This window comes from Amblyraja radiata, chromosome 3 (genome assembly GCF_010909765.2).
Source record: "Amblyraja radiata isolate CabotCenter1 chromosome 3, sAmbRad1.1.pri, whole genome shotgun sequence".
Taxonomy (NCBI): domain Eukaryota; kingdom Metazoa; phylum Chordata; class Chondrichthyes; order Rajiformes; family Rajidae; genus Amblyraja; species Amblyraja radiata.
Window position 1 is genome coordinate 23373212 of NC_045958.1, and position 26282 is coordinate 23399493.

Consider the following 26282-nt stretch of genomic DNA (forward strand, 5'->3'; position numbering starts at 1 on the left):
TTGGCTGTTTCGCTACTCTGGCAAATTTCAGAGTCATCCTTCTCTAGTGAAGAAATGTCTCCTTATTTAACTTGGTCTGTAACCTGAGATTATGTTTCCGGTTCTCGACACTCCAACCAGGGTAAGTATTCTCCCCGCATCGTTTATCCAGCCCTTTAAGAATTTTTGTAAGTTTCAATTAGATTCTCTCGCTTTCAAACTTCAATGAATACAAACCTTGTCACCTCGTGCAGAAGTAATGTAACCTCAATAATAAAGGGCCTGTCCAACTTGGCAATTTTTTTCGGCGTCATATCAGTGTCGCCAAAAGATTTTGTACATTTCAAAATCCAGCGGCGACAAAAAAACGTTGCGACACTCGAAAAAACATTGCGCGTCATACGTCAACACGCTGCGTCACGGCGCGTCACCGCCGCGCTACCGCGTGTTACGCCACATCATACTACAATGTTTCGGTGACCTGATATGTCAGTCAATGATGCCGGCAGATGCCGAAAAAAATGCCAAGAGGGACAGGCCCTTAAGTCAGGTGAACATTTGTTGCATTCTCTCTACCGTAAGTATATAATTTCTTTAGGTAAGGAAACGAAGACACGTCTGACCTCAGCAGGGCTCTATAAAATTGTGGTATGGTATCCTTGGTCTGGAAACTAAATTGTCTGGGTATGACAGCCAACGTTCCTCTGTTGCCTTTACTGCTTGATGCATCTGCATATTTGCTTTCAGTGACTAGTGCAAGAACACTCTCATTTCATTGCACATCAACATTTCCCAATCAAATACTATTTAAATAATGTAACTATTCTGTTGTTCCTCCCAAAGTTGATAACTTCACACAACTTCACGTTGTATGACATCTATCATTTCTTTAACCAATAGCTTGCATGGCATGTAATCTCCATAGTTTATACTCCAACCCTAAATGAATAAACTAGACTAATTGGGACCCGTTGCGTCCCATGTTCACACGGGAGGGCTGGTCCCCTACGCAATATTCCACCTCTCCAGCAATTCCAATATTGGTGGCCAGTGGTGTGGGGGGGGGCTCTTTCTGGAGCGCTAGTATGGGTCTTATGACTGAAGGGACGGTTTCCAGAGGGCAAGTATGGACATTATGGGCCTAATGGATTCTTGGGCTGGCAGCTCACTCAAGCCTGTTGTGCTGGCAGCTCACTCACAGCTGGTGGGCTGGCAGTTGACTCACGGCTATTCCTTGAAATTCCATTTCAAGCAGGGTGCAAGGCCACCGAATTCAAGTGCAGTTTCATACCACTGAAAGCAGGGTGCAATGCCACCAAATTCAAGTGCAGTTTCATACCATTTCAGCCATGATCACATTGAATGGCGGTGCTGGCTCGAAGGGTAGAATGGCCTATTCCTGTGTCTATTGTCTATAACTCTTTGCTTTATTTTTGCAGATATTTACACTATACTATTGACAAGTCAAAGATCTCTAAGGGTCATTCTTGGAGAGTTTTTGAACATGTTGCAAAGTATCCCATTGGTTGGATTTTAGCGTGGAACTTCATACGAGCAAACTGGAAATTGTATCAATCTCCGTAAGTAAACATGCCAGGAGCCTATATGAAATAACTACATCCAATATTTTTCCTCCATTTATATTTTGCATCAATTAGTCATTGTGTTAGGTACCCCCATTGTGTCAGGTACTATAACATTTACAGTAAGAGACACTTGGACAGGTAGTACACGGATAGGAAAGGTTTAGAGTGTTATGGGCCAAGTGCAGGCAGGTCGGACTAGTGTAGATGAGGCAAGTTGAGCGAAAGCGCCCGTTTCCATGCTCAATGATTCTACGTTACAGATTTGCTATGGAATAAGAGATGATAGTAGTAGAAATTATGCTTTTATAATGAACATTCTTCAAAATTCTCTCCTCTCACTTTAATGGAAAATCGTACTCTGGGTAAAGAATCAAAAAGTCTATCTTCCACATTTGCAAGCAAATGTTGTCAATGACTGTGTAACTGCTGACCGCTCTCTGCATAACTGATTGCAGATTTTGGACTTCTGTTTGGTGAGTGGAGCTTTATTTTGTAGTGTACGAAGTAACTGCAGATGCTGGTTTAAACCGAAGATAGATGCAAAATGCTGGAGTAACTCAGCGGGACAGGCAGCAATTCTGGAATGAAGGAACGAGTGATGTTTCCGGTCTTCTTCTTCTTGCGTATGGCGTGTGCAGCCTAAAACTGTAGGACAACTTGTTCTATTTGATCTTATTTGATTGTGCACGCTAGGTTGATTGCATTCGTGAGGGTAGGAGGAGGAAGATAGGACAGATGAATGTGTGGCTGAGGTGTTGGTTCCGGGGGCAGAGATTTAGATAGAGGACCATTGGAGCCTCTTCTGGGGAACAGGTAACCTGTACAAGGACTGATTGTGTCTGACTTGGAGGGGACCCAATATCTCAGCAGGCCCGTTTTCTGTGCTACTCGGGAGAGTTTAAACCAAAGATCCTATAGGATCTTTGGTTTAAACTAGATTGGCAGTGGGATGGGCTCCAATGTGGTTGTGAGGCAGGTGGGAGGCTGGAACAGAAATTCAGTATACAAGATGGGAAAGCTGTGGCAGAGTGACGAAATTCAGTTGGATTAAATTGCATTCATTTTAAGGTAGGCAGACAAACTCATGGTGTGGATAGATACGTGTGAACTGGGATATTATTGGCCATTACGGAAACCTAGCGTAAAGTGCAGGAGCCCCTGGAGCAGATATATGAATTATTGCTAGATATAGGCGAGGTGCCGGAAAAGACTGGATGAACGCTAATGTTGTGCCTCTGTTTAAGGCTGCAACTGAGACCAATACAATACAATACCTTACAATACCTTTTATTTGTCATTTGAACCTCACATGAGGTTCAAACGAAATTTGGTTTCTGCAGCCATACAAAAAAAGAACCAAGACACACACCAACACAATTCAATTTACATAAACATCCATCACAGTGAGTCTCCTCCTCACTGTGATGGAAGGCAAAACTTGTCTCTCCCCTGCTCTCCATTCCTCTCCCGGTCGAGGTCAAAGCCCCCGGCGGGCGCTAGCAAGTCCGTGGCCACTCAAAGCCACGCCGGACGATGTAGGGCCCTGCCCCGGGTCTTGATGTTGGAGCCCCCGGCGGGCGCTAGCAAGTCCGCGGCAATTTACAGCCGCGCCGGGCGTTGAAAGGCCCTGCTCCAGGTCACTCTCAACCCCGTAATTTGGGCGGGAGAAGTCGCCGTTGCCGGTTCCCCGCAAAGCAGTCTCCCACCGGGGACCCGCGAGCTCCCGGTGTCACTATCCACCCGAGTCGGGTCGCAGCAGCTCGCCGCCGCAGCTCTCCATGCTCCGAAGCTGGCTAACTCCACGGAGGTAGGTCCACAGCTCCACAGCTCCACAGCTCCACAACTCCACAGCTCCACAGGCTCCGTGACTTCAGCCCCCAGGTCGCTCCGGTTCGAGGCCGCTCCACGGCGCTAGGCCCCAACGGCAACGGAGACCCGACAGGGAAAAGGTCGGGTCTCCATGCTGTGTGCTGTTCTGGATTGCTATTCACATAATCACTTTGCCAATATTCCCTCTATGCTGCCTGAAGAAATTATACTTTACATCAGCTTCGTGTGTTTTAAAGCAATTCCCAAGATATGAATGCACCTCGATAAATTTAATCACATTTAGCGTAATTAAGGAAGAAATATGGATCAGAACATCAGTGGCACTGTCTGCTATCCTTCAAATAAAATATGGGAACTTGCACATTTACCTGAACAGCAGTTTGGTCCCTTAGTTTATCGTCTCTTGCAAAAGACTCTGAGGAATACAACCTCTCAGTACGATACAGGAGCATGACTCTGCATTATTTACGAAAACACTGGGATAGGGCTTGAGGGCATAATCTTGTGATGCTGTTAATAAAATGGTGCCAACTGAGACAAGTTGATACTAATAATAATTTTCAGTTCATAGTGTAACTGTGTTTACTTTGAAAATACTTTTGTCCTTCTGTAGCAAATATGTACTCTGGACACTGATTAAAGGACTTGCATCTAATTTTCAAGTCAAAGAGGTAAGAGAATTTGATAGATAGATGCTGTATGATTGCTATTTCAATACATTAATATGTTTGAGCTGTAATCTCAAAGATCCAAAATCCCAGTGATCTCAGAGATCTAAACATAAATGCACAACTACAGATGGAAGGAACCGACTACATCGCGAACCATCATATCGGGAGCCTGGCACATAGGTCGGGTTAGGTTTATTATTGTCATGTGTACCGAGACACTCGATATACTTATAATAGTCTCAGATTGTATGTGTGGGTGTGTGCCTGTTTCCGTATGTGTTTTTCTACCTTCGTCAAAACGCTACGCGCTAGCAGTTAAAGTAGCAATGTTACAAAATTTTGAGATTTAATAAATCAAATCTGCAATTTATCCCATCAGATAAAGCATAAAAAGAAGTTTAATTTGACACCTAATTCACTTTTATATCTTCAGTATTAAAACAGTTATGGCCATTTTCATACTTGGAAATTAGCATCTTGTTCCCTATTGCTTTTCCATTGACTTAACACAAAAGATGTGATCGAGGACAGTCAAAAGCCCATAACTTTCTTAAAAATTAAGAGAACTGAAAGAAATGTTCAGTTATTATAGATTGAATCATTCTGAAACAAATATGAAACAATCTTACTTGGATGACCTGAAATTAAAGTATATAATTAGTTAGTTACCTAATTGTAGCTAATTACAAAATTCAATTACTAGATCTAAACATGTATCCATTTCTTAAGAACAGATGAACATTTTTAAATAGCCTAAGTGTCCAAATAACATTCACACAAGAATTCACAATATCACGTGATTTTTAAATCTCATTGTCATGAATTTATAATGGAAGGAATTTAGTGTTTAATTCCCGTAAATTAATGGCCATTTAAATCATCTTGCGAGTGAGATTTTGTGGAACGCGATCGTTTGGAATGTTGTGGTTGCGGTGAATTAAAATTCCATATCGGCAGGAAAAATACTGCTGGTTCGTATGGGGCCTAAATCACCTTTTCGCAACGTAACATTTGGATTCAGATAATCGTAAGAAGCACGTTTATATGTAAAATAAACGGCTTACCTTTATCTGTCCCGTACGTGAAATCCGTCCTGGTTATCGGCGTTGACGGCATTAGAAGCTAATTTTACTTTACACCAGCGCTGAAATTGTCCCGCGATTTAAAAAAAAAATTCACAAAACAGCAGTCGGAACAATTCTTCAGCATAAACTAGCACTCCAAGAAAATATATCCAGGACAGGCGATAGAAACCCGCATTTTAACGCCGCCCCCCCCCCCCCCTCCTCAAAGGCTCCAAAGTCGCACACACGGCCAGTGACAGAACTGCAGCGCCACTGAAGGTAAGTTTTGTAACATACCTAGTTAAAGATTTACATATTCAGACTCACATTTTTCCCCTCCACGCAGTAATCAGGTTCACTTAAGGTTTCATCCTATATTTCACAAGTTATTGAAGATTCAAGTTTTTAAAAAAAGGCAAAATAAGTTCTCATGCACAACCTTTTTCCAGTTCTTTCCACTGATGATGTCACAATGCCACTCAGTGCACCAATCACAATGGGCTCTCAAGCTGCCGAGTGCCACAATGATATCACAATGGGACGTTGCCAACTGTAACCACAGCTTCTCACAGACAGCCTGTGTTCCAGGAGCTTCCAGTGATGATAATCACGATGGGCTCTCAAGCTGCCGAGTGCCACACCCCTCCCGCCCCCTCCCCCCAGGTTATTCACAAACCCCTCCCCCTCCCATCCCAGGCTATTCACACCCTGCCCCCTCACCCCCCATGATTAAAGTTTAACAAAAAAGCCAAACCATTTTTTAAAACACCAGCTTGCAGTAATGTCACACTCCCCCCCCCCCCCACCCACACACGATACAGTGAAACTGAATATTCCACCACCTTCCAGTGACGTCAGGGGGAGGGCCTCATTTAAAAAACAACTTCATCAGCTCCCCAACACACACCCAACGCGTCTGAACTTAGACTAGTACTAAAAATACAATCAAGTCAAACATTCAAGCTAAACACGAGTAAAATAGGCAGAAAAAAGGGGAATATTCAGAGTACAGAATATACAGCAGTTCTCAGCATTGTAACGCAACGGTTCCATAGATCTAATTTCAGAATTCCCAAAGAAAACAAATGGGCATCAAACTCGATTTAGGAACTACAAACAATGTTTGGTCAGTGAGGTGGCGCAAATTAAAAATTTGGGTCGAGTAAATCAGGCCACAATTTTGTGGGGTGAAGGGAAGACTAAAAGTCAGAAAAATTAGGATTTGGATGGAGGAGCGATGTAAATATAGAGATAGATCTTTTGAATAGTATATGGCAATAGACTTAAAGTGTTGAAGAATTTGATAGATGCGATGCAGTTTTAAAAAATCTTAATTTAGGTGGTTGTGAATGTTAGCTTGGCAGACAAGGTTTGGAATAGGCATGGATATAAGGAACAAAGGTCTGGATGAGATCTCAGTAATAAATGGGTTCAGGTGGATTAATGCTTTCTGTCTGGAAAAGAATAAGGAAGTTTGGTATTCCAACCGCGAAAGAATAAGCGAGTTTGGTATTCCGACTCGAGTCGTCTTGATCGGAGAGAGAGTCTGCGGACGGGTTCCTGCCGTCCATGGGAAGGCTGGGCGCCCGCTAGAGCTGCTACTGCTGTTGATGTGGTGGTGCTGGCGGCAGCAGCAACCTCCTTCCCCTCCCTTGCCCAGCCCCAAGCCCATAGTCCGGGCCAATTCCATCTCCAGTTCTGGGCTGAAGACGTAGCCGGAGGAGGCCGAACCCAGGCTGGCGCTCTGATGCAGGTGAGGCATGGAACCTGGCTCCTCCTCGTAGTTGTGGATGAAGTGCTAGTGGGTACTGTAGGCACAGTAGCCGATGGTGTGCAAGGTGCAGCATGGCTCCGTCTTGTACTTGGGATGGCGGCTGAGGGAGCACAGCTCGGCCAGACCGTGGGCGAACTGGCACGTCGCCATAGGGGCCCATCGGGGAGCGGGTTCCTGTGGAGTTTGAGCGGGGTTGAGCGGGAGTTGGCGCTTTTTCTCCACACTGGCTGTGGGCATGGGGCCACTGGTGTTGTCTGTCCGGGGCTATCGGTTGGCCTGGTGGGAGAGCCGGAGTTAAGCTGGGGTCGGCGCTTCTCCGCGCTGCCTGTGGGTCTGGGGGTCGGTGTTCCGTAGATCCGGATGTCTCCTGCCGGGGATGGTCCAGTGGCGGTTCAGCAGTGCTTGCGGCAACGTGGACCCAGGTTCGATCCTGGCTTCGGATGAGGTGCTCTCTGTGTGCATGTAGCTGCCGAGAACGTCTCACGGCAGGTCCAGCCACCCCCCACCCGCATCTGCCCCCTGACAAATACAAGCTTGAAAAAAGACCAAAAAATCAGACTCAAACTATACTCACTGAATCTACGTTCCATTTTTCATTATAGCATTTGACCTTTGACAAGTCCCATGATTCCTTGCGTTTTTCAAAATACCGAACTCGCTTATTGTTAGGATTAGATATTTAAATCAGAGAGTGCATGCATTAAGCATTAAGCATGTCATATACAGGAAGACTTAATGTTCTAGGCACATCTGGAGGATGCAAAATGCATAATGAGAAACGGTATATACACTGCCCTCCATAATGTTTGGGATAAAGACCCATCATTTATTTATTTGCCTCTGTACTCCACAAATTGAGATTTGTAATACAAAAAAATCACGCGTGGTTATAGTGCACATTGTCAGATTTTATTAAAGGCCATTTTTATACATTTTGGTTTCACCATGTAGAAATATAGAAAATAGGTGATGGAGGAGGCCATTCGGTAGCAATGTTACAAAATTTTGAGATTTAAAAAATCAAGTCTGTAATTTATCCCATCAGATAAAGCATAAAAAGAAGTTTAATTTGACACCTAATTCACTTTCATATCTCAAGTATTTAAAAAGTTATGGCCATTTTCATACTCGGAAATTAGCATCTTGTTCCCTATTGATTTTCTATGGACATAACAAAAAAGCTGTGATCGTGGACAGTCAAAAGCCCATAACCTTCTTAAAAATTAAGAGAACAGAATGAAATTTTCAGTTATCGTAGATTGAACCGTTCTGAAACAAATATAAAATAATCTTACTTGGATGACCTGAAATTGAAGCATATAACCATATAACCATATAACAATTACAGCACGGAAACAGGCCATCTCGACCCTTCTAGTCCGTGCCGAACACGTATTCTCCCCTAGTCCCATATACCTGCGCTCAGACCATAACCCTCCATTCCTTTCCCGTCCATATAACTATCCAATTTATTTTTAAATGATAACATCGAACCTGCCTCCACCACCTTCCCTGGAAGCTCATTCCACACATCCACCACTCTCTGAGTAAAGAAGTTCCCCCTCATGTTACCCCTAAACTTCTGTCCCTTAATTCTCAAGTCATGTCCCCTTGTTTGAATCTTCCCTACTCTCAGTGGGAAAAGCTTATCCACGTCAACACTGTCTATCCCTCGCTTCATTTTAAAGACCTCTATCAAGTCCCCCCTTAACCTTCTGCGCTCCAAAGAATAAAGCCCTAACTTGTTCAACCTTTCTCTGTAACTTAGTTGCTGAAACCCAGGCAAATAATTAGTTAGTTACCCAAGTGTAGCTAATTTCAAACTTCAATTACTAGATCTAAACATCTATCCATTTCTTAATAAATGATTAACATTTTTAAATAGCCTAAGTGTCCAAATAATATTCATAAATAATTCACAATAAAACATGATTTTTAAATCTCATTTACATTAATTTATAGGCCAAATGGAAGGAATTTAGTGTTTAATTGCTGTAAATTAAAGTCCATTTTAAATCAGCTTTCTAGTGGGATCCTGTGAACGCGCTGGTTTAGAACGTTCACATTGCGGTAGATTTGTGCCCACAAATGCCCAGAAAAATACTGCGGGATATAATGGGCCCAAAATGAGCTACTCGCAACATTAAACTTTGTATAAAGGGTTCTTAAGAAGCCCTTTTTAATGTAAAAATACGCAGACTACCTTCTATTATTTGCTCTATGCGACCCTGACAGCTGCCGGTGGTCGCGGGTTTAGAGATTGATTTTTAAACTACTATAACTATTATACGAGGCCTTTAAAACTAATAATAGCTTTTGCGACGGGGTCTTCCAGCGATTTTTCGTTAATAATTAACTAGGCTGAACATCTTCGATTTGAACAGCCTAGAGAAAATCGCGTTTTAAACCCGCCCCCTCTAAACGGCGCCAAAATCGCGCACACCCGCAGCGACAGATTTTCAGCGACGCTTGAGGTTAGCTTTGCAACATACCTACATTCGGCCCTTCGAGCCAGCACCGCCATTCATTGTGATCATGGCTGATCGTCCCAAATCAATAAACCGTGCCTGCCTTCTCCCCATATCCCTTGATTCCACTAGCCCCTAGAGCTCTATCTAACTATCTCTTAAATCCATCCAGTGATTTGGCCTCCACTGCCCTCTGTGTCAGGGAATTCCACAAATTCACAACTCTCTGGGTGAAAAAGTTTTTTCTCACCTCAGTCTTAAATGGCCTCCCCTTACTCTAAGACTGTGGCCCCTGGTTCTGGACTCGCTCAACATTGGGAACATTTTTCTTGCATCTAGCTTGTCCAGTCCTTTTATAATGTTATATGTTTCTATAAGATATCCCCTCATCCTTCTAAACTCCAGTGAATACAAGCCTAGTCTTTTCAATCTTTCCTCTGACAGTCCCACCATCCCAGGGATCAATCTCGTAAACCTAAGCTGCACTGCCTCAATCACAAGGATGTCCTTCCTCAAATTAGGAGATGAAAACTGCACACTATACTCCAGATGTGTTCTTACCAGAGCCCTACACAACTGCAGAAGAACCTCTTTACTCCTATACTGAAATCCTCTTGTTATGAAGGCCAACATTCCATTAGCTTTCTTCACTACCTGCTGTACCTGCACGCCAACTTTCAGTGACTGATGTACAAGGACACCCAGGTCTCGCTGTACCTCCTCCTTACCTAACCTAACCCCATTGAGATAATAATGTAGAAATTACACCTGTGTTTATACACAATCCCCCCATTTCAGTGCACCACAATGTTTGGGACACATAGCTTCACCGGCATTTGTAATTGATCATATGTGTTTAATTGCCTCCTTAATGCGGGTATAAGAGAGCTCTCAGCACCTAGTCTTTCCTCCAGTCTTTCCATCACCTTTGGAAACTTTTATCACTGTTTATCAACATGAGGACCAAAGTTGTGCCAATGAAAGTCAAAGAAGCCATTATGAGTCTGAGAAACAAGAATACAACTGTTAGAGACATCAACCAAACCCTAGGCTAATCAAAAGCAACTGTTTGGAACATCATTAAGAAGAAAGAGAGCTCTGATGAGCTTACTAATCGCAAAGGGACTGGCAGGACAAGGAAGACTTAAGCTGATGACAGACGAATTCTCTGTAAAATAAAGAATGATCCACAAACACCTGTTCAACAGATCAGAAACACTCTTTAGGAGTCAGGTGTGGATTTGTCAATGGCCACTGTCCGCAGAAGACTTCATGAACAGAAATATAAAGGCTACACTGCAAGATGTAAACCACTGGTTAGCCGCAAAAATAGGTTGGCCGGGTACGGTTTGCCAAGAAGTACTTAAAAGAGCAACCACAGCTCTGGAAAAAGATTTTGTGGACAGATGAAACTAAGATTAAATTGTACCAGAGTGATGGCAAGAGCAAAGTATGGTGGAGAGAAGGAACTGCCCAAGATCCAAAGCATACCACCTCATCTGTGAAACACAGTGGTTGGGGTGTTATGGCCTGGGCATGTATGGCTGCTGAAGTACTAGCTCATTTATCTTCATTGACGATACAACTGCTGATGGTAGTAGCATAATGAATTCTGAAGTGTATAGACACATCTATCTGCTCAAGTTCAAACAAATGCTTCAAAACTCATCGGCCGGTGGTTCATTCTACAGCAAGACTATAATCCCAAACATACTGCTTAAGCAACAAAGGAGTTTTTCAAAGCTAAAAAATGGTAAATTCTTGAGTGACCAAGTCAATCACCCGATCTGAACCCAATTGATCATGCCTTTTACATGCTGAAGAGAAAACTGAAAAGTACTAGACCCCAAAACAAATATAAGCTAAAAATGGCTGCAATACATACCTGGCACAGCATCACCAGAGAAGACACGCAGCAACTGGTGATGTCCATGAATCGCAGACTTCAAGCTGTCATTGCATGCAAAGAATATTTAACAAGATACTAAACAAGACTACTTTCATTTACATGACATTGCTGTGTCCCAGACATTATGGTGCCCTGAAATGGGACTGCTGTAATTTCAACATGGTGAAACCAAAATGTATAAAAATGGCCATTATTAAAATCTGACAATATATACTTTAACCACGTGTGATTTTTACTATTACAAATCTCAAATTGTGGAGTACAGAGGCAAATAAATAAATAATGTATCTTTGTCCCAAACATTATGAAGAGCACTGTATGCATTCTTACGTACATGAAACCATTGAGAGAAGAGCAGTGTTATCAGTAGATATTTCATGCACGTTTGATATTTTTAAGCACTCTTACATGTAAGAGCAGTCACTAATGTACTATGAAACTCATTATGTATGGTTCCATGACTTGACTTATCCCTACCTTCTATATTTTATAGCTTGAGCTATTTCTGAACAACACCGCTAAAGGTCATGAATGGTCAACATTACTTCGAGACAACAATGAGGAATTACAAAAGAAATTGAAATGGAAGGAGAAAAATAATTCTAAAATTTACAACTGGTTGAGTAGAAATATAGGTTAAAGCCGGTTAAAGGAAAATGTTTTTAAAAAGTGCTCAAAAATTGAATAGACTGTAATATTATACTATAATATTAATTCTTACCTGTTTAGCTTACCCTCACATCTTGGGTTTAAAGGCTATGCCTTGACTTTCTTCCCACAAACAAATGTATTGAATGTTTCTATATTCCTGGGTATTTAATCATCACCCTAATTAATTATATATCAGGCTTTAATATTGTTAATTCCATTCACATTCTAGAACATTTCTCTCATTGCCACATTTTCAAAGAAAGTCAGCCCAATTTCGCAAACTTTGAATGTTAGCATGGAATTTTCATTTTTATTCAACTGTTAACTTCGTAAAAGATATACATTCTTTGTACAATTGTGGGGGGGAGGGAAACTGCACCCACTTCTTAAAATTTAGTTTAACAAATGCTTTACGCACCAACAAAATGACCTATTTCGAATGCATGCTCCCGTTCTGCTAATGTAATCTAGTATCTCAGTTTGCTTGTTATACATCATGGTTTTTAGATTTTTCCACCGTAATCTCCAAATCTCTGCTAATCGAATTTATTCGGGTTAATCTAAGGTCTAGAAATTAAAAAAGAGGCTATTTGTGTACAATTGTTTAATATTGAGCCATCTTACACCTGTTCTTTATTCCTACAAACCATTTAAAGATGAATAATAAATTATATTTACTAATGCATTGTATAATCTAGGTTTATGTTGCTCACATTTGCTTTGAAGAGTTCCAACAGAAGGTGGAAGGTTCAAGAGGTATTTGTCCAATTATCCACTTGAGGGAACTGTTGGTTGTATGCCATGAAGAGCTGTTGGAAAGAGTTGAAAATCATTACATACACTACCACTGCCATTTTTTAACATTGAAAAAAACGCCGCGACCAAGCTGAGGCCTCGAGTGCGCGGAGCCTACTCTTGAGCATGAAGGAGAGTTACGAAGACCTTGTGTCGACTAGGCTGCGAGTATGAGTCGAGGGCAAACTCGTCAGAACTCGCGGATTAGGTCGCCTAAGTGGGACAGGCTCTTTACATGCTTTCTTTCAGTGACTGATGTACAGTCACCCAGGTCTTGTTGCACCTCCCCTTTACCTAACCTAACCCCAATGAGATAATAATCTGCCCCCTTGATAATACCATTCAGATAATAATCTGCCTTCCTGTTCTTGCCACCAAAGTGGATAACCTCACATTTATCCATATTAGAAACATAGAAAATAGGTGCAGGAGGAGGTCATTCGGCCCTTCGAGCCAGCACCGCCATTCATTGTGGTCATGGCTGGTTGTCCCCAATCAATAACTCGTGTCTGCCTTCTCCCCATATCCCTTGATTCCACTATTCCCTAGAGCTCTATCTACCTCTCTCTTAAATCTGTGCAGTGACTTGGCCTCCACTGCCTTCTGTGGCAGGGAATTCCACAAATTCACAACTCTCTGGGTGAAAAGGTTTTTCTCACCTCAGTGTTAAATGGCCTCCCCTTTATTCTAAAACTGTGACCCCTGATTCTTGCCCAACAGTGGGAAAATGTTTTTCTGCATCTAGCTTGTCCAGTCCTTTTATAATTTTATATGTTTCTATAAGATCCCGCCTCATCCGTCTAAACTCCAGTGAATACAAGCCTCGTCTTTTCAATCTTTCCTCATATGACAGTCACGCCATCCCAGGGATCAATCTCATGAACCTACGCTGCACTGCCTCAATCACAAGGATGTCCTTCCACAAATTAGGAGACCAAAACTGTACACGATACTCCATATGTGGTCTTACCTGAGCCCTATACAACTGCAGAAGAACCTCTTTACTCCTATCTGAAATCCTCTTGTTATGAAGGCCAACATTCCTTTAGCTTTCTTCACTGCCTGCTGTACCTGCACGCCAACTTTCAGTGACTGGTGTACAAGGACACCCAGGTCTCGTGTACCTCCCCCTTACCTAACCTAACCCCAATGAGATAATAATCTGCCCCCTTGTTTTGGCCGCCAAAGTGGATAACCTCACATTTATCCGTATTATACTGCATCTGCCACGCATCTGCCCACTCACTCACTAGTGAAAGGCAAGACCTTTTTTTCACCCAGTTTTATTCCACCAGTTAAGTCCTACTTTCCACTACCTGCAACCTCCGGTAACCACCTTCAACTAGCATCGCAACCGGCTTTGACTAAAACATGACCGATTTTTAAAACGACAACCTATTTTTGGTCGAGGCTGGTTTCGAATTTTTTAAAATAATCGCCGGAACATAGAAGAAGCTCGACTACGCGGAAACCACTTTCGACCATTAGGGAGAGTGACAAAAACCTCCGGGAACCTCACGGAAACCTTGGGTGGAGCGCAAGGTCTCCAGAGGTTTCCGTTCAGGTTTCCTAAGTGGGACAGGGGCTTAAGAAGAATGAGAGAATGTTGCTTCCCAGCGTTGCTCCTTTATCTCAAGGTCTGGTTTTAGTATGTAGCTATGTGCATTTCACAGTTAAAAAGCCATCAATGGTTTTACAAATCTGTTTTCAATTCATAAAGCTATGATTCTTCAAACACAGAGATGCATTCCTTCAATAAAATTGTTTTCAATTACCTGATTTGTTTTAAGCTTTCTCAGATCATTAATCATCCTTATATTTGATAACTTGCAAATGTTTCTTTAAACTGAACATCCCAGTAATTTATTTGTTCTGGGATGGATGAATTTAAACCCTTTGATTACTGCAACAACATTCCTATCAGTTTTGACGTAATAAAAGCAAGCAATAAAAACTTTACTGGTACATTACTAGAACATTTAATTCCAGTATTAAAAATAGAAGTATTATGTACTCCCAAAATGGAGCAAAATAATCCATATTAACTTGCCTTTCAAAGGGAAAAACATTTGTGGATGTCTTAAAAGTTGTTTTTCCATTAACAAACACATTAAATTGCTAACTAGAGACACCCTGACCCTGTCCCACTACAATTTTCTATTATGTGGTTATAGTTGGTCACAGATTTCACTGGCAATTATCTCATTTCCTGCCTCTGGATTGTCATTTCCATTAATGTTGAGCTTGACTCGAGATAACCAGACCCAATGAAATCGTCTGATCGATAGATTAGTAAAGACAAGTCTGTCCCCTTGTTTGCTTGACTTGTTTCATTGATTTATTAAACAGACAGCATTGTAAATATTCAGAACATAACAGCAACCTCCCTCTCCTCCCCATCTCTAATCTCCTCCAAGACACGCACATCTCCAATCCAGCCTTTCTCCTTTGTACTATGTCTTCACCAGCCCATCTCCTGGACTCAGACAAACCCCCCCCGGGGAACAATGAGTCACCAGCAACCTAATGACTCGTAAACAGTGTATCAAGTTACGAATGTCTGCAAAAAAGTATGGTAGTGAAAAGTCAGTCTCTACTACAAACATAATACGATAGCACAGTATGGGGAACTGTACCAGTGTGATAAACTATATTGGATATTGGTTCCAAAAACCTAAGAATTCCCTCATGTTGGAAATTTCTGTCCTCTATACGAAAGTCGCAAAAATCTATTGTCTATACACTATCTATACACTATGTTTCTCCATCAGGCCTGCTACATTTGATGTCTAGTTAGGTCATAAAGTATAGTAGAATTAGGTCAGTTGGCCCATCAATTCTACTCCGCCATTCAATCATGGCTGATCTAACTCTCCCTCCTAGCCACATTCTCCTCCCTACTCTCCATAACCTCTGACACCTGTACTAATCAATAATCTATCCATCTCTGCCTTAGAAATATCCACTGACTTGGCCTCCAAACACTTCTGTGGCAAAGAATTCCACAGATTCACCACCTTCTGACTAAATAAATGTCTCCTTATCTCCTTCCCAAAAGAATGTCCTTTAATTCTGAGGCTATGACCTCTAGTCCTACACTCTCCCACTAGTGGAAACATCCTCCCCACATCCATTATATCCAAGCCTTTCGCTATTCGGTATGTGTCAATGAGGTCCCACCTCATTCTTCTAAACTCCATCGAGTACAGGCCCAGTGCTGACAAACGTTCATCATAGGTTAACCTTCTCATTCCTGGGATCATTCTTGCAAACCTTCTCTGGACCCTCTCTAGAGCCAGCACATCCTCAGATATGGTGCCCAAAATTGCTCACAATATTCCAAATGCGGCCTTACCATCGCATTATAGCAGGACTGCCAACTCTCACGCATTGAGCGTGAGACTCACGCATTTAACGAAATTCTCATGCTCTCACGCTTATCACAGAATTTCTCTCGCTCAAAAAAATCAATTTGTTTTTTAAAATAAATAAATAAATAAAGTCACGGACCATTCAATTCGCCCAAGGCTTCCAAATCTCCCCCACACTCACCAATGAGAATAGTTTTCTGTCGGCAGGTTTCCCGTAAAGAACGAGCAATTTGATTGGTTAAGCCCATCGCACACGATTTAAAATGGGAGGAGGGGGTTCATGAACGGAAAGTTCAAACTTCTCATTAGTAGGCCACAGTGAAAGTAGCTTGGGACGTTTCGCTAATTATTTATTTCTGCTGACTTGCATTGAGACTTCAGGCTGAGATCACAACTTTCCAACTATGGAGCAGAGTGGAGCTCCTATGGAGCAATTATGCCATTCTGTTGTCACAGTTTGCTAACTCTGAGAAGTACCAGATCAGGAAAGATCAGCCCAGCAGTCCCGGAAATCCCCCTGGGTGCCCGTGGACAGGCCATTGTCCCACTCTAACACCATCCGGGCACGGACATAACCCTGGAAAAGGGGCAGGCAGCTGGCTCGGGCAGAGCCCTCTTCCGCCTGGTGCCATGACTGACGGATGGCCAGCTTGGCCAGGCCCAGGAGCAACCCAACCAGGCCATCTTCGACTCAACCCTCTCCCCTACGCACAGGGTGTCCAAAGATGAGGATGGTGTGTGAGAATTTGAGCCAGAAGGCAAGGAGCAACCCCTTTAGATGGTGGAACAGTGGCTGCAGCCTCACACACTCCATGTACACATGGTACACAGACTCTTCCAGCCCGCAAAAGTGGCAGTCAGCTGGCGAGCCTGTGAACCGCGAGAGAAGGAGGTTGCAGGGGACTCCTCGGTGTAATACCCTCCACCCCAGGTCCCCAATGTAGAGGGGGAGTATCCCTGCGTAGAGGGACCCCACCAGGGGCCCCCCTCATGACCGGAAGGCAACACCGACCGCCACAGTGCCCGGACGATGAATGAGGGCGAGGAAGTGCAGGATGTGGAGGAGAAGCCCGTACAAGACACGCCTCCCTGCGTCTCAGAGGGAGATGAAGGGTGTCGAGGAAAGGCAGCTCAAGTAGTGTGGGACCGGCTGCCGGGATGGATTACAGCGCCTAGGTCCAATGGAAACTTCCTGCTCAGCAGGGGTTTGCTCAGCTGCAAGTACGCCACACTTTTGAGCGCCCCCCCCCCGACACCTGGTGGGGCGGGACCAGAGTCGGCTCCTCTCACGCCGGCTTTTTGTATTTATAATCAAAAGATTTATTCAATTATTAAAAAATAATATGTACACTACAATAAAACAAGCCAGAACCCACCACCATAATACAATACAAACATATATCCATAATAAACTATTATACAATTATTTGAATACAACCATTTCCTGCCTAATGTGGATTTCCTTCAGTTCCTCTGTCACCCCAGATCCTCTGGCCACTACTATATCAGGAAGATTGTTTGTGTCCTCCTTAGTGAAGACAGATCCAAAGTACCTGTTCAACTCATCTGCCATTTCCTTGTTCCCCATAATAAATTCACCTTTTTTCGATCTTCAAGGGTTCAACTTTGGTCTTAACTAATTTTTTCCTGTTCACACACCTAAAGAAGCTTTTACTATCCTGCTTTATATTCTTGGCTAGCTTACCTTCGTACCTCATATTTTCTCCCGTATTGTCTTTTTGGTTATCTTCTGTTGTTCTTTAAACATTACCCAATCCTCTTGCTTCCCGCTCATCTTCGCTACGTTGTACTTCTTCGCTTTAATTTTTATACTGTCCCTGATGTCCCTTGTCAGCCATGGTCGCCCCTTTCTCCCCTTGGAATATTTCTTCCTCCTAGGAATGAACTGATCCTGCACCTTCTGTATTATTCCTAGAAATACCTGCCATTTTTGTACCACTGTCATCCCTGCTGGTGTATCTTTGCAGTCAACTTTGGCCAGCGCCTCCCTCATGGCCCCATAGTCCCCTTTATTCAAATGTAACACTGACACCTCCGATCTACCCTTCTCCCTCTCCAATTGTAGATTAAACCTGACCATGTTATGGTCACTGCCTCCTAATGGCTCATTAACCTCGAGGTCCTTTATCAAATCCGGTTCATTAATAACACCATATCCAGAATTGCATACTCCCTGGTAGGCTCCAATACAAGCTGTTCAAAAAATCTATCACAAAGGCACTCTACAAAGTCCCTTTCTTGGGGTCCAGTATCAACCTGATTTTCCCAGTCTACCTGCATGTTGAAATCTCCCATAACAACCACAGCATTACTTTTACTACATGTCAATTTTAACTCCTGATTCAACTTGCGCCCTATGTCCAGGCTACTGTTTGGGGGCCTGTAGATTAGTCCCATTAGTGCTTTTTTAGCCTTACAATTCCTTAGTTCTATCCATACTGACTCCACATCTCCTGTTTCAATGTCACCCCTTGCAAGGGACTTAATTTCATTTCTCACCAGCAGGGCAACCCCACCCCCTCTGCCCACCAGTCTGTCTTTTCGATAGGAGGTATACCCTTGAATATTGAGTACCCAGCCCTGGCCCTCTTGCAGCCATGTCTCAGTAATTCCCACAACATCATACTTGCCAGTTTCTAACTGAGCCTCAAGCTCGTCCACTTTATTCCTTGTACTTCGCGCATTCATATACATTGACCTCCGTATTCACTTCCCCTCTCGCACCGCTCTCAATTGGCCCTGCCCTTACTCTGTTGTCCATTCTTGAGCTTTCCTTCCCATTAATTCGGGAATCTTTTGAATTTTTTCCTGCAGCCACTTCCCCTTCAACTCCATCTTTATACTCCCAATTTGTCAATTCCTCCCCCCCATTATTTAGTTTAAACCCACATGTGTAGCCCTAGCCTTTATGCCTGGGCTCAGCATTCGGGACGAAGATTTTTGGTTGATACGGGTGCCGAGGTCAGCGTGGTGCCCCTGTCCGGGATGGACATGCATGCCGGTAACCAGGGGCCCTTATTGACTGCTGTGAATGGCACCATACCTGTGATATTTGGCGCCTACCTTTTTTCTTGTCCATTTATAGTGGCAGACGTGACCCAGCCATTGTTGGGTGCAGATTTTCTCCGGGCGCAAACTCTGCTGGTGGACGTGAGGGGATAGCGCATTGTCCATGCTTCTGCACTCATGGCAATCTCCTTGTGCCCTGCTGTGTCTGCTGTGCCAATTCGCAACCCAGTGGCGGTGGTGACAATATCTACGCACAAATTTTGGCAGAGTAACCGGCTATCCTGACCCCTCAGTTCGACTTGATCAACCCAAAGCATGGGGTCCAATATCACATTCTGACTTCGAGACCGCCGCTTCACGCCCGCGCCCGCAGACTGGCCCCCGACAAACTCCGGCTTGCGAAGGTGGACTTCCAAAAGAAGGAAGCAATGGGAATTGTCCGGGGATCAAACAGCCGATGGGCCTCCCCTTTGCATATGGTGCCCAAGGTCTCCGGCGGCTGAAGGCCTTGTGGTGACTACCACTGCCTGAATGACGCTATGATTGCAGACCGGTACCCCGTCCCACACATTCAGGACTTCTCTGCCCATCTAGCTGGAGCTAAATTCCTCTCCAAAATTGACCTGGTCAGGGAGTACAATCAGATCCCTGTGCGACCGGAGGATTTGCCCAAAACGGCCATCATCACCCACTTTGGGCTTTTTGAATTTGTGCATATTTCCTACGGCCTTAAGAACGCCGAACAGGCAGTCCAACGCCTGATGGACACTGTGGGATGGGGGCTGGATTTTGTCTTCATTTATCTGGATGACATCCTGGTGGCGTGTCATTTGCGACAGGAACATTGCGCTCACCTCCGGTTGTTGTGCCAGCTCCTGAGCGAGTTCGGGTTGGTATCAAACTGGGATAAATGCCAGTTCGGCCTTCGGGCCATCGACTTCTTGGGCCATCGTGTGACGCAGCACGGTGCGGAGCCTCTACCAGACCAGATGGATGCCATCGCCAGTTTCCACGGCCATCCACAGTGCGGGGCTTGCAGGAATTCATCGGAATGATACAATTCTACCACCGATCTGTGCTGGCGGCGGCGGCGAGAATACTGCAGCCGTTATTTCAACTGTTGTTGGACAAGTGGCAGGATGTGCCGTGGACCGACGTTGCCCTGGCGGCATTCGGGGGGCGAAGGAGGCATTGGCTCGGGCGACAATGCAGGTACATCTGCGGGTCGACGCCCCTACAGCACTAACTGTGGATGCCTCGGACTCTGCGATTGGTGGTGTATTGGAACAGTCACTGGTGGCCTCTCGCTTTTTCAGCCCCGGCGAAGCATAAATACAGCACGTTCGACCGGGCATGCTAGCTTTATATCTGGTGGTGAGGCATTTACGTTATTTCCTGGAGGGCCGGAATTTTGTTGGCTTACTGACCATAAACCCCTCACTTTTGCCTTTGCCAAGGTGGCTGACCCTAGGTCTGCTCGGCAGCAGCGCCATCTCACCGCTATTTACGAGTTCATGACGGACATCCGCCACATTACCAGGAAAAATAACCTGGTCGCTGACGCCTTGTCCCGCTGTTATGCCGTTCTCGACACGGCCGCAGAAATCGATTACTCTGCTTTGGCAGAGGCACAGTTAGCAAACGAGGAGATGAGGGCGTACCATCACAGGGCTGATGGTCGAGGACGTGTCTTTGGGTTTTGCTGGCATCACCATCCTGTGTGACATCTCCACGGGGCAGCCGCGGCCCATTGTTCCGGCGGCCTGGCATCGTCGGGTCTTCAACGCCATTCATGGAGATGGTGGCATTGGTTGCTGCAAGATTCGTATGGCACGGATTGCGGAAGCAGGTCAGTCATTGGGCCCGGACGTGCATTCCCTGTCAAACATCGAAGGTTCAACGGCACGTACGGTCTCGCTGACGTTTCGACCATGCCCACGTGGATATCGTGGGGCTGTTGCCTTTGTCCCGCTGAATTTCACACTTGCTTACGGTGGTGGAGCATTTAACCCGGTGGCCAGAGGCCATCCCGCTTGTCGATACCTCAACTATGTATGCGCGCGTGCCTTGGTGGCCCTATTGTGTTGCTCGTTTCAGGATATCGCTGGACATCTTGTCCGACCAGGGTGCCCAATTCACGATGGAGCTGTGGTCAGCATTGGCTCGCCTGTTGGGGGCTCAGCTCCACCACTCGATGGCCTTTCATCCCCAGTCGAATGGGTTGGTGGAACGTTTCCACTGCCGGCTTAAGGATGCTTTGAAGGCTCGCCTCACCGGTCCTGGGTGGATGGATGAGTTGCATTGGGTCCTGCTGGGGATTCGCACGGCCCCATAGGGGGACTTGCAGGCTTCATCAGCCAAGTTGGTTTACGGCATTCCACTGATCATGCCCGGGGAGTTTATCCCAACCACTGGCAGCCCCCAGGAGTCGCCGTCATCCACGTTGGTCCGACTGCGGGAGAGGGTCGGCACCCTGTCTCCTGTCCCAAACTCTCGGCATAGTGTCGCTCCATCTCACATGCCGCCGGCTCTTGTGGACTGTCAGTATGTCTTCCTCCGCCGCGACGCCCACAGGTCACCCTTAGTGCCCATACGAAGGTCATTTTTGGGTGCTACAGCACGGGCCCACGACTTTTGAATTGGACATGGGGGGGTTCGGGGGGAGGCTGTGACGGCCAGTCCAGGTGGCCCAGCCTCGCCGTCAAGGGCGTCCACCATCTCGGGTCCCACCTAGTTCGTCCTTACCAAAAAATAAACCTTTGCGTGGGGACGTACGTATGAGGTCCGGCCACCTCGTTCAGCTTCCCATCCGTTTTTGTGCCTCCGGTTCTGGGGGGTTAATGTGGGGCATTGGCTGATGGGTCACTCACTCTACATAACCTTTGGCTCTTGGGGGGGGTTCACGTGACCCGGTGACAAGATATAGGGGTCATGGTTTGGTCACGGGTGCCCCTGGGGAGTATTTAATGGTTAATCGTGCACACGCAGTGTTGGTGAGTGAAGAGTTATTGTAGAATAAAGAACCAGTATTTCGGATAATTTCGTGTCTGCCTCAAACTTTAACGGACAACTCTGCATCTGCTACACCCTCTTAAACCATATAACCATATAACCATATAACAATTACAGCACGGAAACAGGCCATCTCGGCCCTACAAGTCCGCGCCGAACAATTTTTTTCCCTTAGTCCCACCTGCCTGCACTCATACCATAACCCTCCATTCCCTTCTCATCCATATGCCTATCCAATTTATTCTTAAATGATACCAACGAACCTGCCGCCACCACTTCCACTGGAAGCTCATTCCACACCGCTACCACTCTCTGAGTAAAGAAGTTCCCCCTCATGTTACCCCTAAACTTCTGTCCCTTAAAAGCAGGTGGGAACCTCAGACAGTAGTGAGAGGTTGAAAATGTCTGCAAAACCCCCAGCCAGTTGGTCTGCACAGGTTTTGAGGACTCGGCCGGGTATACCATCAGGTCCAGGCGCTTTTGAGGGCTCGCCCCCCTGAAGGATCTTCTGACGTCGGCCTCTGTGACTGACTGTAATACCATCGGGGCTTATGGGGGCTCAGGAAAGCACATCAGTGTTCTCCCTATCAAAGCGTGCGTAGAAAGCATTGACCTCGTCAGGGATTGATGCTTCGCTGTCGCTTGAGCTGCATCCTGATTTCGCCTTGTAGGAGGTGATTGCATTCAAACCCTCCAGCTTAGAGCGGAAGTCCCTTTTGGCATTTATGATGGCCTTGTCAATGTCATATCTGGACTTCATATAGACCTCTGCGTCACCAGACCTGAATGCCCGGGATCTGGTCTTCAGAAGAATGCGGATCTCATGGTTCATCCAAGGCTTCTGGTTTGGAAACACTGGGAAGATTTTTGTAGGAACACAGTCCTCCACACATTTCCTTATGAAGTCTGTAACGACTGTGTCGTATTCATTCAGGTCCATACAAACAGCACCCCAAGTCAGGATCGAACCCAGGTCTATGGCGCTGTAAGGCAGCAACCCATCCGCTACATGCTCAACTGCTATAACGGTTCAGGAAACATGGTCCACAAAGTAGAGCACATACAATATTCCATTAATTTTCTCCGACACTAACTAGGAAGTCAACTAGAAGTCCTATTAGTCTAGAACTTGGCCAGTGTGAGAGCCTCCTTGCTTTTTAACATGGAAGCAGGCTCAGATTTTGTGGAAAGATACCTCATTGTGAAGTTCTCAACAGAAATAGTGACAGGGATTCTGCTGTGTGAGCATGTAGTTAGTATCGGAGAAAATTAATGGAATATCATTACGAGGATCTATTATTCTTTCAAAACTAGAACAGCAGGAATATGATGTTAACTGATGTAATGCCATGATCACAATGAATGGCGGTGCTGGCTCGAAGGGCCGAATGGCCTCCTCCTGCACCTATTTTCTATGTTTCTATGTAACTGCAGGTATGCACGTGGATAACCCATGATTGCAATGTTCGATTTATTATACAACTGCTTCACTCAACTATGTTATCCTCGCATTTTGTACTATTCATTGTGCTATGATTAAAGAAAAGGCTGGAAATACTCAGCAGGTCAGACTGCCACAATAGAGAGAAAAAACCCCCAATGTTTAGGGTTGATAATGTTTCATCAGCTTAACCTTAGAATTAACATGGACAAATGCAGCTGTGTACGCTTGTAATATTATTCAAACTGTTTAATATGCAAAGAATGCAGTACAAGTACAAATCAATATATAAACAGATGGTCGCCATTTGCTAAAAGCTAATGATGGCTCTGTGGAGCAGATCTTTCACATTTCCAAATTCAAAAGCTATGAAAATCACCAACCTCAATCTACATGGATAGATGGACAGACAAAAGCATGGTAATTTAGCAAAAGTGAAAATTTTCTTCTGAGATTTTTTTAAAATCCTCTCAATTTTTCCCTTTGCACCGTTTGCTTAATTAACACACATCAAGCTCACCGAACTCTAAACAGGTAAGGGAAGTGTATTTGTTTGCATATCATTATAAATTATTAGTTTAAATCAACATAATTTCAAAACCCATTTATTTCAGTCATTTGAACAGCTGAAGTTTGGTTTTTGGGACTCAATGATACTATTTATTTTGCTGAAAAGCAGAATTGTACTACAGTACCAGAGTAAGGGAATTTTTTTTTTTTTTTTTCAAATTCAGAGTGATGCAGCACAGTAACTGGCCCTTCATCCCACTAAGCACATGCTGACATCTATCTATCTATCTATCTATCTATCTATCTATCTATCTATCTATCTATCTATCTATCTATCTATCTATCTATCTATCTATCTATCTATCTATCTATCTATCTATCTATCTATCTATCAATCAAGGTGGGATAGAGGGGGGAGGAGAGGGAGAGGGGGACAGGGAGGGGTGGATTTGATGGGAGGGGGATAGGCTTGAGTGGTGGATTATTGCGTTGGGGGAACGGGTTGCATTGCATTGAATACTGACTATGGGTGCTGTCTGAACGGAGTGTTTCCGCTCCTCCTGTGATCACGTGGGTTATCTCAAGGTACTCCCATTTCCCCCCCTACTTATTTGTAGGCTGTTTGACCTCTGTAAATTATCCCTAATGTTTTTCAATGGGTAGTCTAGGTGTAATTGCAGCTTGGCTTGTATTCTCTGGGCTGAAGGGCTTGTTTCCACATTGTATCTCTAATCTAAACTATCTGGGACATCTCAGAGTTGACAAATTGTGACAACATGATGGCATCAATGCCACTCTGCTAAAAAGTGCTCCACCATCATGGGAAATCTGGTGGAATCATCCTTCACCTCACTGTTTTCTTGGAAGAGCTAAGGAAAAGTAATCATCATTTTTTGTTGCGAGGCCATCATAGATCATCATTATGTAATAAAAAATGGAAACATGTTTGATATTGCAAGTTGATGCCAAGGTATCTTGGAAGGACCCCAATAAATGAAAGTCTGCATCCACCATCACATTAGTTACCACTAGCAATGTAGTTTTTGGCCCATTTTAAAATTTTACATGTGTGGCTAGAGCCGGTGACTTTTGTGATACTGGAATTTGCAAATGCTGTTGTAAATGTCAAAATGTCTGAAGATGATTTCCTGCTGTTTGGTAAAATATAATTTAAAATAGTCTTAAAAAAGGATGTAAATGGATAACAGCAGAAGATATTGTTGATGCATAGATCTGCTCATATGACAGGAAAATCATACTGACCTGTATGTGGCAGCTGGAGAGATAAATCTACTAAATCTCAGACTCCATTCAAATTTCACAAATCAACTGGGTGGATGGAATCCAAATAAAGAATTTCATTTTTTGTCGTGATCTGGTACATCTCAGGGCTGACAAACTGTGTTACCATTGGAAATCTGGCAGAGGCAACTAGGAATTACATGGTACAACAGCTGGAAACTAGATATGGGTTGGTGTTGGGTGGATGAATTAATTAAATATTAACAATGTTACACAGTGTAACCTGCTTTAGAGAGGATAGAGAAGTTTACCAGAATGCCGCCTAGATTAGAGGGTATTGGCCATACGAAGAGGTTGGACAAATTTTGATTGTTTTTCTAGATTGAAGATGCTCAGGGCAGGCTTTTTTGCATGTGGTGTGATGGGTACCTAGAACTTGCTGCCAGGTGGGTTGTTGTGAAGGCAGATGCGACATTGGTAGGCAAGGGGCTTTTATAAAGGCACTTGGATATACTGGGAATGGTCAGATATGGATCAGGTGCAGAGGAGATTAGTTTTACATGGTATCATGTTTGGTGTGGATATTGTGAGCTGAAGGGCCTGTACCTATGCTGTACTTGTTCTATGTTTAATCAACCCAGCTTAATGAATGTTAGAGAAATCAATCGAGGACTTATGGAGAGCGAGACTTTATTAAGTGATATGACGAAGGAACTTCTACGTAAGACAGTTCCTCAAGAGTACATGGGTTTATATACTGCCGAACAAACAAGTGTATGTGCAGACTAGCCCAGACCAGAGTCCCTTAAACAGCTTGGTCGAGGAGTTGCGATTTGATCAAAACTGCCTAAATTACATTACTCAGACCCTACATAGGTGTTGTTGGTTTAGCAAATAACAGATAATAACATCACACACAAAGAAACAGACATCTGTACCCAATGCTCCA

At 44.2% G+C, this 26282-nt stretch overlaps 1 protein-coding gene across 2 annotated transcripts in view; it reads left to right on the forward strand.

Moving 5' to 3' along the window:
- Positions 1-12615, forward strand: part of LOC116970862 (aminopeptidase Q-like) — a 135132-nt gene extending 122517 nt beyond the window's left edge. The window contains exons 18-19 of one of the 2 annotated variants that reach the window (XM_033017461.1): positions 1419-1559; positions 11775-12615. In XM_033017461.1, the coding sequence (XP_032873352.1) occupies positions 1419-1559; positions 11775-11790 (157 nt within the window). In that variant the 3' untranslated portion in view covers positions 11791-12615. Of the gene's footprint in view, positions 1-1418; positions 1560-1933; positions 2030-11774 lie in introns of those variants that run through there. The other variant, XM_033017460.1, reaches the window with a different exon arrangement.
- Positions 12616-26282: the final 13667 nt, after the last annotated feature.